Here is an 18,305-nt window from a genome sequence, read left to right on the forward strand (position 1 = left end):
ATTCTTGAGCCAATTCTGCTAGAAGGAGAGTGATTTTCATATAGACAGTCTGAAAGGCAGGAAGAAATAAAACACAAAGCAAATAGCCAGTAAAAGTGGGTGAATTTAAGTGAGAGCATCGGGTGTGTAAAACAGAATAACAAGGTCTAATAGAGTAAGGAGAGAAATTAACTTGCAACAGTGATGAGTAAGACAGGAGCATCGCAGGTGGAGTTACAGAGCTTTGAAGTCCTTTTGTTACTGAGTTCTTCCTTTATTGGGAGAGAGGTCTTGATTTACTGTGGCTATAAGACTGTGCATGTAACTTTTGGTCTGAGAAAGAAAAAAAAAATCAACTAATAAAATTCACACAGAGTCAAAAAAAAAAAAAAGAAAAGAAAAACAAAACCAGAACATGTATGATGGGAAAAAAAACACAAAATAAAATAACTTTAAACTCAAATACATCAGCATTCACATTAAATGTAAGAAAACCTAGGTTCCAGTTAAAAGTCAAAAATTGCCAAGCTCAACAGTGGTGCACACCTATTATCCCAATACTTAGGAGGCTAAGACAGGGGGATTGCAGATTCCAGGACAGTCTCAGCAACTTAGGGAGACACTGTTTCAAGATTTAAAAATAAATAAAATAGGGCTGGGGGCGTAGTGTGAAGGCAAAATGTTCCTGAATCCAATCCCCAGTACAAAAAAAAAAAAAAAAATTGTCAAACCTAACCCCAAAAAAAAAAAATGTATTAATGGGATATTTTGCAAAGTCTTCCCTAAAACAAAAGTATAGAGAGATTGAAAATAAAAAGATGGAAAAAATATTCCATGCATATACTGTGAGCACTGTGAGGTCTGAATGTGAGACCTGGCCAAGAAGGTTGAGAACAAAGGACTCCAGGGGAAGGAGAGAAAACACCTAACCATCTACCTGGGGCCGGCGTGGTGGCGCACGCTGGTAATCTCAGCATTCAGGAGGCTGAGGCTGGAGGAGCAGGGTTCAAGGACAGCCTCAGCTACTTAGCTAGGCCCTTTGCAACTCAGTGAGACCCTGTTTTTAAAAAATAAGGCTGAGGTGTAGCTCAGAGGTACAGTGCCCCTGGGTTCCATCCCCAGTACCAAAAAGTAAATAAATAAAATAATCATCTACCTGCCTCTAACCCCTTAATTTGCCTGCTCTGGCCCCATGTCCAGCCTACCAGAGAAACACAGGACAGCTTTGCTCCCCCTCCTCTCAGTGCCCCATAGAAAGCTCCCAGTCTGTAATAAAGGGGACTCCTGCCTCTTGTGGGCTTTTTCCCAGTCAGTTCCCCTCTCAGGCTTTACTCTAAATAAAGCCTGTTCTGGTCTATCAAGCCATGTGTCCCTGTTACTACTATATTTTGTAACATATACTAACCAAAATAAAGCTGCTGAGACTATCTTATCAGACAGATAGGCTTTACATTTTTCAAAAAAAATCACAGTTTTACCTAAGATAAAAGGCTCAATTCACAGAAGCATACATATGACTTAGAAATTTATAGGCGCATAATCACATAGTCTTAAGATATATCAAAAAGAAGCCGAAAGAACTAAAAGGAAAAATAGAAAAATCAACATAGAGATTTTCTGTCTTCTTGTGATTAATACAACAGGCAGACAAAAAAAATCAGTACGAACATAGGTTTAAACGAAACAGTAAGTAATTTTGACTGAATGGTCAGAACATTACACCAGACAATCACATAGTACAGGTTCTTTTTAAGCGCATTTACCAAAACTGAACATATACAGAGACCTAAAGCAAGAATCAACACATTTCAAGCAATGGAATCAATCTAGAGAGTATTCTCTGACCACAAATAGAACCAAGCTAGAAATCGATAGCAAAAATAAATAAATAAATAACCCGAATATCACAATGTGCTTGATAATGAAGAAAAATAGTTCTAAATAACTTCTGGATCAAAACAGACATCCTCATGGAAATTAGAAAATATTTTGAGCTGAATGACCATGCGATGCAAGCAAAGATGTTCTCAGAAGGAAATGTCGTAGCCTGAACTGTGTCTTTTCGGGAAGTAAGACAAACTGCACATTAATTAGCTGAGTACACATCACAGGCAGATAGAAAAAGAACAGCTAAATAGCACCAACGGAGTAAGAAGGACAGAATTAATAAAAAAAAATAAGAACAGAAATTGGCGAAACACAGAAAACAAACATTCCGCGGAGAAAAATCAATATGCCAAAAGTTGGTTCTTTGAAAAGACTAATAAAATAACACACCTCTAGTAATACTGCTCTAGAAAAAAAGAAAAGAGTCACAACAAACACTGGGAATAGAAAAGGCCATTCGCACAGATGGTACAGGCGACACACAGATAAGAGAACATTGTCTAAGAGCCCGCTGCCAGAACATTCCAGGCTTAAATGTAGGGGACAAAATCCTAGGAAAATATAAGTTGCCAAAAATTATGATAAGAAATGGAAATCTGAGTCAGAGTTACTAACAGAAATTAAATCAGTAGTCAAAAACGCTCACACAAATTAAATTGTGTCTCATAAGACTTCACGGGAATTCAACCAAACACTTAGGAAGAAGTGTTATTTTAGTCCCATAAGAGGAAAATAAAATTTTGAGCCTTCTCATAGAATAGCAGAAAGAGCTCCCCAGCCCTTTGGAGGAGGCTTGTGTAACCTTGATACCAAAATCTGATTAGGCCAGTAAGAATAAGGAGAATTATAGACCTGTCTTCCTTCCTAAAAGCAACTAGCAAAGTGAACCCATCAGTACCTAAAAAAGATAATGTATCTCCACCAAATCCAGTTTATCTCAGGAAAGCTAAGTTGGTTTAAGATTAGAAAATTAATCAATCCAATCCATTATATTAGCCCACCGAAGGATAAAAATCACACAATCATTTCAGCAGTTGCAGGAAAAAAAAACTTTGGATGAGATTTGATATTCACGGATAGCAGAAGCTCTTAAGCAAATAACTGTTAAATTAACATTATCAGGATCGACTGGATCGGCTTCAGTAACAAAGGCCTTAGTTTCAGGGACTTAACACATCAAAGTTTATCTTTCTTCAGATAAACCCCATGTAGGTCCACAAGATCTATGGGGCAGTTTCCATGGCTGAGCAGCGCAGTCCAGGTAGGCCTTCTTCCACCGAACTCCAGAGTCACTGTGGGCCTGAACAGATAGTCCACATCCCCATCCACTTCCTGCTGAATCCCATCTCCCCATCTTATAGCCTACGTCCTCTACTTGGGCTAAGAAACTACATATATCTCTTGTTCCACATAGGGGGCATCATGATGGTTCTTAGACATACCCTGATCCTAACTCCACATCACTACCCCGGCTTCTTGCCTGGGCTCTCCATCAAAGTACCATTCTGGGTGGAAGAAGACTCTGGGAGCAAGACCTTTGCCTTCGCCCCTTCCTGGATTCCTGCTGCCAGGTGCTGATGCAGCATCGCTGCCTTCCCTCCCCTAGGAACGTACCAGGTGATGGAGGGCATCATCTCACCTGTCAACGACAGCTACGGGAAGAAAGACCTGGTGTCTTCTCGTCACCGAGTGGCCATGGCCCGGCTGGCCCTGCAGACGTCTGACTGGATCCGGGTGGACCCCTGGGAGAGCGAGCAGGCGCAGTGGATGGAGACCGTGAAGGTGCTCAGGTAACCCAGGGTGATCACGCTCTGCCATGGTGATGTTTCCAGGGGCTGAGGGGGGAGAGCTGGGGAAGGCTTGCCGAGGGGGGACTTCAACCAGACCTCTCCAGCCAAGGTCCGAGAAGTGTAATGACTTAGAGTGAGAGAGAGCAACAGATTCACCTTTTCAGAGAGGTTCCCTGAGCAAAAATAAATTACAGTTATGGACCAGTGTCCTTCAGGAGGCTCTGTGGGAAGACCCACCAGCCTTGTTGCAGAGGGCTGAGGCATCAGGCCTGGGCAGCCCGTTAGCAGCTCTGTCAGGCTGAGCCCTGATTAACCTCTCAGAGACCCATTTCTCACTTGCAAAATGAGGACAATAAAACCTAATGAGGTCCCTTTTAAAATGTAAATAGCTTTCCTGACCTACAACCTCCTCACATCCTTTTACTATTAAAAAAAAAAAAATGCTTTTACTATTTACATCATAGACTAGATTGGAAACTGCAACCAGGGTATATAGTCTGCTTGCACAAGTCCTGGGTTCTCTAAATGTAGGCTTTTATGTAAAAGAGAAATAAAAAAGATTGTCAATTTCAGTGTGGTTACTCGAGATAGTCTGAAAAACGTTTTGGAATCACAGTCAGTGGTCAGCAAAGTAGCATAGCTGTGTGAAAGCCCAGGACCAGCCCTGCTGTTGGGACAGTGGCGCACTCGCTGGCTTGTGTCTGGAAACTTCACAGGGTCTTTGCTGGAGGAGGAGCAGGGGTTCCAGGGCAGCCGAGGGGATCTGCCTGGTCACCAAGGAAGAGATTGAGAAGTGGCAGCTGTGTCTTGTATTTGGAAGCACCAGGATCCTTAGGGAACCCGAGGCCTAAGAGACAAGGGCAAATAATTGGCAGGCCTGTTCAAAATGCGTTTGCGTCTTCATTTTCTACTTATCTCCAGAGGCACCCGGGAGAAATATGTTTACCTTTTTAGTAAAGGTAAACATTTCATTTCAATGTCCGGGTTCTTCCGACTTACCTTCTACTGGGGAAAGAGCCAGATAGAAGCGTTCGGCAGTGACAGTTATGTTGCAGGGCCGGTTGCCAAACTAAAAGAAGAAGGAATCTGAAATCGCCATCAGGATATGTGCTGACTTCTGTTCTAACCTCCCATCGGTATAAGCAAAGACGCAGATGTTGGAAATTGCTCAAGGAATAAATTTACACCTGGATCACCCTTTTCGAATGAGCCATAGTCACCTTGCATTGATTCGGCTAATTCAGGGGAATGGAAACAAGACAGCAGATCAGCTGACCACTCATTTGGCATTAGTATGTGTCAGGACCAGGTTCTTGCTCCTCCACCCTGGGAGAGGCCACGCTGCCCGCCCAGGGCACAGGTCACGCAGCCGAGTTTCCAGCTTGCAGGACTTGGTCTAAGGGACTTGACCTCCTTCAGCCTCAGTTCCTCACCTAACAAAATAAGAATGATATCACTGACTTCACAGTATTCAGCGTGAATTAAATGAGCTAATGGAGGAAAATTTCCCAGTGTGTGGCAGGTGCTCAATAATGCCAGCTACCTTCGCTGCGTCCTTCACACTGGTGCGCGATAGATCCCCGAAACTGGTAAGCCATTCAGAGATACATAGGCACGGACCACGGTCATTATGTTAGTGCTGCTGCTGCCAAGTGCAGGTGTGAGCAGAGAGTTCACTGGACTTCTTTTTTCTTTTTCTTTTTTTCCTCTTTTTTTTTTTTAATGTGTGTTCTCTCCTTTAGTCTCACGCTTCTTCATGTTGACTGCACATTAAAACTACCTAGGGAGCTTTTACAGGTGCAACTGCTGTGGTCTTACCCCAGAGACCTTGATCGCCTTGGTCTAGAGTGGGGCCCTGGGGTCATAGAGCTTTCCCTGTGATTCTGCAGGGGGGGCTCGCCACCGAGCCTGATGACCTGGCCCATCATCATCCTGAGAGCCACTTGAAGCAGTGCTCCAAACCCTGGCTGCAGGAAAACAACTTTAAAACATACACTCCCACCCCAGAGGTTTTGATTTGCCGGGGGGGGGGTTCACTCTCAGCAGGGGGCACCTTTATTTTTTAAGCATGGTTAGTTTTTACAAGGTCCCGGGTGAGCCAGTCATGGTAGCATTTGGGAGGCTGAGAGAGGAGGGTTGCAGGTTCAAGGCCAGACTCGGCACCTTAGCAAGACCCTGTTGCCAATTTTAAAAAATGAAAAGGACGTAGAGCATCCCTGGGTTCAATCCCTAGTACCAAAAAAAGTCCCAGATGATTCATGTTCTGGTACAGTGATTGGGATTCACTGGTTTAGTCAACACAGTTTAAACAGCTGATTAAAAGGTGGAAAGTCTGGCAAAAATTGTAAAGTCAAGTGATTATAGAAGCGTGACAGGAACAGACACCATCATTTTCTCTATTTAGAACCCTATTTATTTATTTATTTATTTATTTATTTATTTATTTTGGTGGTACTGGGGTTCCTGGAAGCCCTTCTACCTCCAGGCTACACTCCCAGACCTATTTTATACTTTTAGTTTGGAAACAGGGTCTCTTAAGCCAGCGCGGCTGGCTTAGAACCTGCGCGATCCTCCTGTCTCCTCCTCCCAAGCGCAGGGATTACAAGGGTGCGCCACCACGCCCGGCCCTCTTCTTTTTTTATTTTGAAACCGGGTCTTGCTTCGTGGCTGCAGCCGAGGGTCTCTTCACTAAGCTGCCAAGGCTGACCTCCAGTGTGGTCCTCCTGTCTCAGCCTTCCACGTACTGCAGTTACAAGTGTGTGTCGCCTGCCCGACTTATTTAGTACCCCCTTAATAGACTCAACAGTGAATTGGCATTATGGCAACATCGTAATGGATGTCACTGTGACACCAGTTAGCTGTGGGGTTTATTTTTCTTCTTATCATCTTGTCTCTTTTTATGGTAATTTTTTAAAATCTTGGCCACCTTTCGTGTCTTAAGGCATTTGATGGTGTGCTCACCTTTCCCTGGTGTTGAGGGGGAAAAAGCCTTGGGCACAAAGCCATTTCCTGGGGTCCATCATCCATCACCCTTATCATCCCACGACCCATGGCAAACATGATCTTACACTGTCCTCATTTTACAAATGAAAAAACGGAGGCAGAGACTTTTCATCACAGTCATACAGCACAGAAGCAGGAGGTACACTCCAGTGTGTTCAACTCTGAAGCCATGCTAAGGCCATCTTTTAAAAATGGTAATGTTAGCCAGGTGTGGTGGTACACACCTATAATTCTAGTACTTGGGAGGTTGAGACGGGAGGGTCACAGGTTCAAGACCAACCTCAGCAATTTACTGAGGTCCTTAGCAATCAATCAAGACCCTATTTTAAAAAAAAATTAAAGCCGGGTGTGGTGGCGCACGCTTGTAATCCCTGCACTTGGGAGGCGGAGACAGGAGGATCGCGCAGGTTCGAAGCCAGCCACGCTGGCTTGAGACCCTGTTTCCAAATAAAAATATAAAATAGGTCTGGGAGTGTAGCCCGGAGGTAGAAGGGCTTCCAGGAACCCCAGTACCACCAAAAAAAAAAATAATTAAATAGGGCTGGGGTGTAGCTTGAAGGTAGAAACCCCAGAACCCTAAAAAAAGAAAGAAAAGAGAGAGAACAGGAAGAGGAAGGGAGGAAAAGAAGGGAGGAAAGGAAGGAGGAAAGAAGGAAGGGTGGGTGGGTGGGGTGGGGTGAGCCTTCAGCTCAGGAGCTCGGGGTCTGCAGGGTCCTTGGCTAACGTGATGGAAAAGAATTTCAGTACGCGCCAGTCAGAGAAATGGACAGGTTTGTTGGGGGAAACGGAAGGAAACACACATTCAAGAGAGAATGCGGCCACCTCGAGATGAGGAAGGCATTGGGGGAGTTCAGGGTTCTCTTCTCGTGGGGACTCCGTGAGGGGTGGGCTGGAGGAGGTATGTGAGGAGGAGCTCGGTTTCTGGTGGGCAGGTGGTCTGGACAGTCTCAGGGTGGATGATCTCAGGTTGATTGGGGTCCTCATTAGCTGATTGGCAGATAAGCTGGAATATTCTAAATTATAGGCTTTTGGGAAATACTGTGAAATCTGTTGTATTATCAATGCATGGGGCAATTATAATTTCTTTTAGTTAACTCTAGGATCTACTGGTTTTCCAGGAATTCGGAGATTCAGGCCTAGGAGGGAGAACTGGTTTGTGGATTTTAGGCTGAAGCACTTCAGCTCCAGGTTCTTGAAGTTATGTTACTTTTTCTTCTGGTCTTTCTCCTTTCTACCTACTTATTTCTTCTATCCTACATCAGAAGGATGGATGGATGGAAGGAAGGAAGGAAAGAAGGAAGGAAGGAAAATGGAAGTAGAGTCACTCCAGATCAACCCAGGAGTGAGTCCTTAGAGATGAGACTTCCAAAGCAGTAAAAAGAAAAATGGAATAAAACCCAGCTGGGCCCTGAGGAAACCTGACCTTGGTCTGAAGTATCTGAAGTCATCCCAGGGGCTCTGGGCCAGGCCGAGATCTTCCTAAATTCAGCAGACCTTCAGTGGGCTCTTTCCAAAACACCAAGAATATGAAGATGAACTAAAATGAAGTCCCTGTTCACAGCTGGAGTTCATTGAGCACTGAGCGCAGGCCGGTACTAAGCTCTGCTGTTCCACAGCACCCCTCCAGTGACAGTCGACAGCAGGCTACTCCCCCGGTGTTTTGCAGGGTAGAAGAAGCCCTTTCTCAGTCTTAGTCCTGTGATCATCTATCACACTGAGGCTTTCGCAAGCTCTTGATCAATGCACAGGTGAGGACATGACATCCAGGTCATACAGACTGGGGAGCCCAGACTTGCACCCACACTGGCTCAAGCACCTGTGTTTTCCACCCGGCCCTGCTGCCTCCCAGATGTAGCTTGAGAAAATGCATCATTCAGCAAGTGAAAGATGAGAGATCAGACTGATACGAGAAAGGGTAAGCAGTGGTACCCGTGTTCAGTAAGCCTAGAAAGCACAGGTATCTCCTGATTGGAGGAAGATAGATGGCTTTAAAAGCCGAGCGTGCTAAGTGGGTCTAAGTCTACTCATATCTGAAGTGTGCGGTGCACTTGGCATGAATTAATGCCTCTCATCTTCCTAGCCACGCATCAGAGGTGTACACTGTCATGACTCCTGTTTGCAGACGCAGAACCAGCTGCACAGAGACCTGCGGTCACTCACCCGGGGTCACACAGCCAGCCTGAGCAGGAGCCGGGACTCACCCCAGGCTGCCCGACTCCAGGCCCTGACTCCGAGCCATCACCCTATTGCATTTCAAAACACAGGTTTATAATAAGAGCAAGCATCTTCATTGTGATCTAGTTGTGGGCCGCGCCGCACCGCACCAGTGCTGAACGTGTGTAGCCTCTTTACTTTAACAAAAGCCTAAAAATAGGCATGATCGTTCCTTCTTTCTAAATGAAAACGGGTGTGCTTTTTACTCGGGTGTGTTCTCAACTGCCACATCCTGAACCCATACAACGCACTAACTCCTATATTTTTTAAGTGGGAGATAGTGAAGAAAATGCTAAAAAAAAAAAAAAAAAATAGAAACTTCCTGCCTTCACCCAACGTACCCAGAAGGCAGCGATCAGTCTTGAAGAGGGTTCCCCAGGAGGATCCAGGCGGCCTCTGCTTTCTGCCCCAGCGCCTCGCCCAATGCCTGGCTATCACGTGGTCCTGACAGGTATCTATGGAGTGAGCAGATGAAGATGGATAGACGCAGGTGGAGACTTAATTCTGAACCCCCAGGCTGGCCTTGAGGCCTGAGTAGGACAGGCCTGAGCCCATGTGTTTTTGCTACAGGTATCACCACAGTCAGCTGCTCCGATGTCCACCTCAGATGGAAGGCCAAGACCCCGGCAAGGCACCATCAGTGCCCACAGGTAGGTGTAGACCCTCTTCTCTGCGGGACGGGGTGGCATCAGAGTCCCTGAGAGCTAATAGGGTCACAGTGCAGAGGGCTGCAGTTCGGCCCTTTGGACATAGAGGGAGTTTGAGGCTTCCTGGTTGGGGTGACTCTTCCAAGGTCAAAGGCTCAGATTAGACAGCCTGCAGCCCTGCCCATAAACTGTTGTGCTGATTCGGTTTGGGATACCTCAAGGGAGTTTACTCACCCTGTGACTAATACTTGTGACATGGATTACAACCAGGGACACGCTGGGACATAGCAGCAAGGGACGCTGGGCTTCCTTCAAAAGCTCACATAGCCTATTTCAATGGAAACTGTGCCATTATAAAATGTGGGCAGAGAAACTAACCCTGTCTGTGTCTGTGTGTGTGTGTGTGTGTCTGTGTGTGTGTGTGTGTGTGTGTGTGTATGTTACTGGAGATGAACCCAGGGACATTTTACCTCCGAGCTACACCCCAACCCTATTTTGTATTCTTTATTTTGAAACAGGGTCTCACTAAGTTGCAGAGGGCCTCACTAAGGAGCTGAGGCTGGCTGCAAATCCGTGATCCTCCTGTCTCAGCCTCCCAAGTACTGGGATTACAAGCCTGTGCCAGCACGCCTGGCTGAGACTGACACTTTCCAGCCGGTAAACTCAAGAGTTGACTCAGAGGAGGAAACCTATTTTTAAGGGAATTTAAAATTGGTTCGGAAGATCTCCTTGTCACCCCGGGTTTCTTCCCTGAGGTCTACCAGTGCTTGACCTGAGTCTGGTTGCCTGTGGTTTTACTTGACATCCACGGCCACGGGCCTGGCCCTCAATACAAATCAGCAGGTGCACATGGAGAGGGAGGGCACGATACAACATGAGCTGGGAGTCACTGGTCCCGGGGCCAGAATCCAGCAGGTCATCCGCACAGCATCCGACTCCAGGGTCCACAGCGTTGCTGGTGTGGTACACTTTCAGATCAGAAGGGTCTGGGACCACCAAGGATAAATGTATCCAATATTTGTAGCCGGGCGTGGTGGCGCACGCTTGTAATCCCAGCATTCGGGAGGCTGAGATCAGAGGATCCCAGTTCGCGGACAGCCTCAGTTACTTAGCGAGGCCCTCTGCAACTCGGCGAGACCCAGTTTCAAAATAAAGAATAAAAAATAGGGCAGGGGGCGTAGCTCGGAGGTAGAATGCCCCTGAGTTCCATCCCCAGACCTGAAAAAAAAAAAAATCAGTGTGTGTGTGTGTGTGTGTGTGTGAAAGAGAGAGAGAGAGACAGATACTGGGGATTAAACCCAGAGGCAGTCTACCTCAGCTATATCTCCAGCCCTATTTTTATTTTTATCTTATTTATTTATTTATTTATTCATTCATTATTTATTTATTTTTGCAGAACTGGGGATGGAACCCAGGAGCATTCTACCCCCAAGCTCCACCCCCAGCCCTATTTTTTTATTCTTTATTTTGAAACAGGGTCTCACTGAGTTGCAAAGGGCCTCACTAAGTAGCTGAGGCTGTCCGGGAACGTGATCCTCCTGTCTCAGCCTCCCCAATGCTGGGATTACAAGCGTGCGCCACCACGCTATTCTTTATTTTTGAAACAGTCTCTTACTGTTGCAGAGTTTCTCACCAAATAGCTGAGGCTGGCTGCAAACCTGCAATCCTCCTGTCTCGGCCACACCAAGTACTGGCTGCGATATGGTCTATTTACTACAGGACTTTTCACAACCTTTACTATGTTCTTTATGATCCAACACGAAAGAAAAAACCTCCAAACATTCCTATTCCTCAAAACAGCAATCCTCCTGTCCCTGCCTCCCAAGTACTGGGACTACTTTTTAACTTTTTAACTATAGAACTCTATTTTTTTCTATTAATTTCCATTAGTATTTCTCAGAACTAGTGCTCCCGGAGCAGAAAATAACCCCTCTTAGAAACGGCACCAAGTCCTGAAGGTGCAATACAGGCCTCGGTGCTGGTCAAAAGAACCCACGCAGCAGAGTCACCCACGGGGCTCGAGGAAATACTGAGTCCCAGGCACCCCCAACCTCCTGAGCGCAGCTGGGGCCGGGAGCCTCGGTGTTTGATAAGTACTTGGGGGCTGCTTTATGGCCAGTGCTGGGGACTGGGCTCTGGAGGGCGGATCCAAGGACTTAGATGTGCAGCCCACTTACAGCCTGGTGCCGTTTCTTGGGCCTCTCTGCCTTCCCTCTTTACCAGCCTGGGCTCCTCTCGTCCCAGCCCCAGTCACCGCCATCCTGGGCCTCTGCTCCTGTCTGCATCTGCCCTGGCTCAGCAGGCACTCTGGAAGGGTCCTACATACACGTTGCTCCCTGGAACCGCCCCTGGCTGGGCTGTGGGCCCTGTCTGAGGTTGAAGGCCAGGGGCCGGCTGGAGCAGAGGCAGGGACCAGCCTCCCCGTGGGCACTGCTGCCTACAAATGCGGACTCCATGAAGAGCAGCCGCAGTGAAGTGGGAAGGGTTGCCATCATCCCTGTTTATTTTTGTTTTGGGTTAGCTTGTGTTATGTTGTATTGTGTTGTGCTGCGTGGTACTGGGGACTGAACCTAGGGGTATTCCACCTCTTAGCTAAACCCTCAGCCCTTTTTATCTTAAAACAGGGCCTTGCTGAGTTGCTGAGGCCGGCCTCGAACCTGCAGTCCTCCTGTCTCAGCCTCCCAAGTACTGGGACTACAGACATGTACCACAGGACTGGCTGAGCCCCCTTCCCTGTAAGATCAGGCCCGTCCTGGCTGCTCTCCTGCGGAGGGGCCCCTGGCTCCCTCTGTGAGACACCCCCACCCTGCCATGTTCTACAGGATCAGTTGTCCAGAGCTGCTAGCTTACTCTACCAGGCTCCAGAGTGTTTGTACTCCCCTTTCTTTATTCAGATGCTAAATTCTATTTGTCTTGTTCTAAAGTCACTGTGCAAAAAGTAAGCTCACATGGAATGAAAAGTGGGCTTTTTAATTTACCAAAATGTATCAGGGACTTTACAAAACCTCTTCGTGCCCTTTGCTTGAAAAATCCCCCTCCTAGGGATCTAGGCGATAATTAGAGACAAGGAGATAATTAGGAACTGGGATGAAGACTTCTAAAGAAAGATGTTTATCGCCGCAGTTTTTACAATGACAGAAACTGAAAGCAGTCTCCTTCCTTGTTTAAATGTAAAGGAACGTGTACGTAAATGATAAGATGTGTATGGGATGAAGAATCTGCTCAGAACGTCTCAATGACGTGGAGAGATGCTTGAAGAAAACGGGGAAAATTAGGACGCAGCACTGTAGGTAGAGCCTCAAGTCTATAAAAAAGGAATACACTTTCCCATTTGTTCGCCTGTCTGAATCAACAGAAAGCCTAAGGAGATCCACCAGCGTGCGGGTGGTTTCCACAGAAAGCAGAATTATCCCTACTGTGGCCGACATCGTTGTCTGTTTTAAACACTGACATCGTTTCCATAGGCCTCGTTAACGAACACACGTTTCGTGTGTGTAATCGGGAGAGAAGGCTAGCGGTTCTGAAAGGGAAGGTGGTTTGCGCAGCGTCGGTTTGGCTTTTGATGAGGTGGCGCGTGTGATGCCCGTGACACGTTTCTAAAGGGCGTTGCGTGCGCGGTATCTTACTGAGTGTGTTTCTGCCCTGAGGTTGCAGCGCGCGTGCTGAGCTCAGCGTCTCGGCCGCCCTGCCCGTCACTTCTGTGATCTGTGGCCTTGCTGTGTCCAGAGTTGCTTGGGCGTGATACTTCGGAGTGGATGGTGTCTCCTCCCATCCTCTAAAACCTGCCTCTGCCTGTCTTTTGGGAAGGTGGCCCCGCCCTGGGCTCAGGGGCTAAGCATGAGACTCCTGGTGCTTGGAGGACTCTCTCTGTGTGACGGTGGAGCAGGGAATTCACCTGTCTCCATTTGACACTGAACCGTCAGCTCCGGGACTGTCTATCAGACGCCGGTTCCTGGCATCATCTCTCATGTCCTACTCTTTGGCCCAACAAACTCCGCCCTTCTGAGTTGACCTGTGGGGCGCGGCGACAGACGACCGCTGGGTGGCTGTATTCATACCCTGCACCAGGCAGAAAATTCACACCGCCTCCTCTCTCCATCTATTTCTTTAATTTCCACAGTGGTTTTTATTATTCCCGTTTCATAGCTGAAGAATCGGGCCCAAAGGCAAGGTCGCTTTCCCAGGGTAACAGCCGATCGAAACGTCAACCCCGGGGCTGATTGACCTCAAGGATGGTATTCTTTAATGCCAACCGAGGGCAAGCAGCCATCCAGAGGCGGAGGCCCCAGGGAGCCTCAGCTGGGGTCTACATCCTGGCTTCATCTGCTTTTCCGTAGCGACTCAAAAGGCAGAGCACGGGTCCCCAGAGTCCCCGCAGGCGCCCTGTGTGTGCGCCTGGGTCTCTGTTAGGATGGATCGCGTTGGCAGCCTCTTTTTCCCTCCTTGGAGTTAGGTTCTTTGGACCTGGACAGAGTGGCTCGGTCTGAACGTTTTGTAGCACAGGTGAGGGTGGATTTGGAAGGGGCCTGTGCATGGCTGTGCGGCACCTGAAGACAGGACAGCTCAAAATGGGGTCTGTTGCCCGTGCTGTCGCGAGACTTGGCCCGTTGCACGGTATCGTCTTGTGGGACGCGGGTACCACCAGCCAGGGGCAGGGGGCGAGTGGACAGCTGTCCTCTCTAGGCAAGGCTCAGAGTGAGTAGGGCTCCCGCTGTCCGTGCTCAGAGCTCAAACAGTACCTCATATGGAGCGGACTTGTGGAAATTGTCTTCACAAAACCCACTGGGAGAGGAAGGGGTGTCTCTTCTGCTCCCTGACCTGTGGAAACAGAGAGGATGTGCCCCGGGCCGCAGGAGACCCTAGAACTAAATGTGCGTCGTTTAACCTCCCCCATGGGAAGACCACAGAGAGCCATCCAGGAAAGGCGAACACTGGACTCCTGCTGTTGTACAGAGGTCAGATAAATAAGACATTTGTAACTGTGTACCCTCGCAGTCACAGAACAGAGAACAGTGCCAATCCACGTGCAGACGGGGGGTGGGCAATGAGGCCAGCCCAAATTAGTGGAAAATGTGATTATAAATCAATTTTTTGTGTGTGCTACTGGGATGGAACCCGGGAGCTTTCTACCCCTGGGCTACACTCCCAGGCCTATTTTATACTTTATTTGGAAACAGGGTCTCACTAAGTTGCTGAGAGCCTCACTAAGTAGCTGAGGCTGGCTTCGAACCTGCGCGATCCTCCTGTCTCAGCCTCCCAAGCGCGGGGATTACAAGTGTGCGCCACCACGCCTGGCCTTATATTAATAATTTTTAGATGAAATTGTATTGCTTTAAAAGGGCCAGGTATTTTGGAGATGATTCATAAATGTTGAGGAGATGAGGAGATTGGTAGCTATCACTGAGTATATGATAATTAATTAAGGGCAGTTAACATATATAGCACTTACTTTGTACCAACCACTCTTCTAAGTACATTACATTTATAATGTAATCAAATACAATTTAAAGCTAACCCTATAAAAGTAAGTACTGGTAACATCCTCGTTTTAAAGTTAAGATCACTCCAGGTACTGAACATCAGAACCAGAATTTGAATCTCTAGCAGCCAGCTGTAGAGTCTTACTCTGTGACCACTAAGAATCCACACAGACAAAGCCAGGCACGCTTGTGATCCCAGCACTCAGGAGGCTGGCACGGGAGGATCACGATTTGCGGACAGCCTCCGTTACTTAGTGAGGTCCTTTGCAACTCAGTGAGATCCTGTTTCAAAATAATGAATAAAAAAATAAAATAAAGAATACAAAATAGGGCTAGAGGTATATCCCGGTGATAGAATGCCCCTGGGTTCCATCCCCAATACTAACCAAAAAAAAAAAAAGAATTCACACATACATACATGAATGGAGGAGAGTTTGAATGTCATTTCTATTCGAGGAAATTGTCCTGCAGGGTTTGAAAAGTGTGTTTCCATAATTACATATGTTTCTTTGAATGATTCCAACACCTTCTGCCTCATGGATGGGGAACCTGAGGCATGGAGGAGTAATGGTCTTCTCTCTCCAGCCCCACAGCAGCATATGCCCAACCAGCACCAAACCCGGGGCTCCCCACGACACCCCAGTCTCTCACACTGCCCCTCAGCCAGCCCCGTGCCCCCATGCAGACCCGTCTCTGTGGCCCACATGCCGATTCCTTCAGAGGTCCACCACAGAGGAGCCCACACTGACCCTGGACACCAAGTTGTCCCCTCCTTACTGAGGCATCCTGGTGACACAGACATGCCAGCCACGTAGGAGCCCAGCTTTTGCCATCGGCTAGTGCTCGAGGACATTTCCAGAAGGACCAGACATGCTGCCATGTGCTTCTAACATGGACTTGCTTTTTCCCTTTTGTATTAAGCTACACAAGAAAGACCTGAGCGGTGAAAATCCAACTGGTCCCCGGGGCCCGGGAACTTCTGGGTTATGAACCCAGCAGTACAGATTCCCACCAGCAGGCGGCAGCAGAACCTAGCAGGTCCAAATGCCCCACCCGGAGGCTGGCTAACCTAGGAGCCCAGGCAAATCAGTTCCCCCTCTGCAAAATGGGCCTGACAATTCCTACCTACCCCATCGAGTGGTCTGAAGATGCACGGTAGTTGACACATACAGCGCTTAGTCCCACCCTGGGCAGCTAATAAATGTTAGGCATTCCTTAATCACAATCCGCATCCTGTTAGCACAAATTCCAAGGGCTTACCCACCGGGGCAGTTGCTCTTGAGCTTTGTTTAGTGGAAACTGACATGCAAAGGTCACCGGCTGAGGTCCAAGAGACCATGAGATTATCCAAAGAGGCTTTATAGTTCAGCTTCGGGGTGAAATTTTAGATAAAAGTACCGAGTCCTAGTACCTAACAGCACAGTACTGAAATGGTTTTCAAATAGAGCAGCGTCTTGTCCAAGACGTGTTGGTGCTAGGACTTTAAAAACCTCACCTTCTGTCAAAAGCAGGACTCTGGGGGCAGCACACCCACCTCTCTCTGGCACTCTCTGCCATATTCCAGAAGGGACTGCAGGCAGAATTCTGCTACAACAATTTAAAAAATATATCTTTTTTTTGTTGTTGTTAATATACTTGGCACTTTGCCAATATTAAACAAAAGCCGTATTGATTAAATCATTACTTGCAACTGTATGCCCTGGAATCGCTTTGGTGCATTTACTCATTTTTTTTCTTTTTTCTTTCTGTTCTGTCTTTTTTTTTTTTTTTTTTTTTTTTTTTTTTTCAGTACTGGGGATGGAACTCAGGGGCATTCTACCTCCCAGCTCCACCTCCAGCCCTGTTTTTTATTCTTTACTTTGAAACAGGGTCTCACTGGGTTGCACAGGGCCTCACTAAGTAGTAGCCGAGGCTGCCCTCCTTTGCTTTTTAAGTCAAACACAGAGACACTGAGTTCTCAGTGAATTCCAAGTATCTCTCAAGCGTTGCTGGGACCCACTTTGGTTTCACAGGTGTCCCAGAGCTGAAACTCCTCTGCGGAGCAGACATCTTGAAGACCTTCCAGAACCCTGACCTCTGGAAAGAATCGCACATCCAGGAAATCGTGGAGAAGTTCGGCTTGGTGTGCGTGAGCCGGGCGGGCCATGACCCCAAGGGCTACATCTTGGACTCGCCCATCCTGCAGAAGTACCAGCACAACATCCACCTGGCCAGGGAGCCCGTGCAGAATGAGATCAGCGCCACGTACGTCCGGCGAGCCTTGGCCCAGGGACAGAGCGTCAAGTACCTGCTCCCTGACTCCGTCATCGCCTACATCAGAGACCATGGCCTCTACACCGCGGCCAGCCCCTGGGCAGGCAGGAGCGCCCAGAACAAAGGGAAGGCCAGCTAGCTCGCCAGCCAGTCCTCCTGGGCGGAGGGCTGTTAAGGTTGGCATTTGGCTTTGATTTTTTGCTTTTCCATTTCTTAAAAATACTTTGATTGGCGCGTTGTACTTACACGTCCTCCTGATGAGTCTTGCACTGCAGAACTAACCTTCTGCTCTCGTGGCAAGGATGATAGACGTTGATGAAAGAAGTTAAAAAGATGCGGCAGGTCATTAGGACTCGGGAAACCTCTCAGCAGCTGGAATAGGAAGTTAAGTGGTAACTCCGAACGCACATTGAATGCTGTTGTTCTGGGCGAGGCGGGGCCCCGGAGGGTCAGATCAAAATTGCCCACGTGTATTTTTTAACTAGGACCAGGTGCGGCCTGCTGGTCTTGATTGGCGGGATTTGACAGGATGCTAATTACCGAACAGTGGGCCTTGTCAGCGTCCTTGTTTCGAACAGGATAATGCTAACGGAGAAATCAAAAATTTGGAAACAGCACTTAGTTGATTTACCCGGGCAAGCCACTGTCTGCATGTATAAAATTTAAACTAAACTCTTTCTCAAGAGTGATCCTCAAGTACTATTTTTGATACAACAAGTAGTTTTGTTTTGTTTTTAAACACGGCCCTACTCTAAATGCCAGCGCTCCTGATTTCCAAGTTTCTAAAAAGGGATGGAGGTAAAACAGATGCCCGTTTTAAAGGATCTTTTTGAATGTTTTATGACTACCTGCCCGTCTGAATATTGGCAAAGGGATAAATAATAAATTGACATCAAAAGGCACTAATGAAAAATTTCTTTTTTTTTTCTTTCTTTGTTATTATTTATGTCAGATATACCGGCTGCTGCTTTTTTTTTTTTTTCTTTTAAGCACTTTATGAAATTTGCTGCTATTCCAGTCGAACCAGCATGAATTTAAAAGTTTGTGTCCCA

At 47.3% G+C, this 18,305-nt stretch overlaps 1 protein-coding gene across 1 annotated transcript in view; it reads left to right on the top strand.

The window, feature by feature from the left end:
• The window catches only part of NMNAT3 (nicotinamide nucleotide adenylyltransferase 3), a gene marked incomplete at its 3' end in the record, with an annotated part of 53,191 nt that extends 35,799 nt beyond the window's left edge, over positions 1-17,392 (top strand). Inside the window, exons 2-4 of the mRNA XM_080696605.1 lie at positions 3,473-3,656; positions 9,444-9,523; positions 17,013-17,392. Of these exons, the coding sequence (XP_080552731.1) occupies positions 3,473-3,656; positions 9,444-9,523; positions 17,013-17,392 (644 nt within the window). The remainder of the gene's footprint in view (positions 1-3,472; positions 3,657-9,443; positions 9,524-17,012) is intronic.
• Between the last annotated feature and the right edge of the window lie 913 nt (positions 17,393-18,305).

The sequence above is a fragment of the Muscardinus avellanarius genome (genome assembly GCF_963383645.1).
Source record: "Muscardinus avellanarius genome assembly, chromosome: 5".
Classification (NCBI taxonomy): domain Eukaryota; kingdom Metazoa; phylum Chordata; class Mammalia; order Rodentia; family Gliridae; genus Muscardinus; species Muscardinus avellanarius.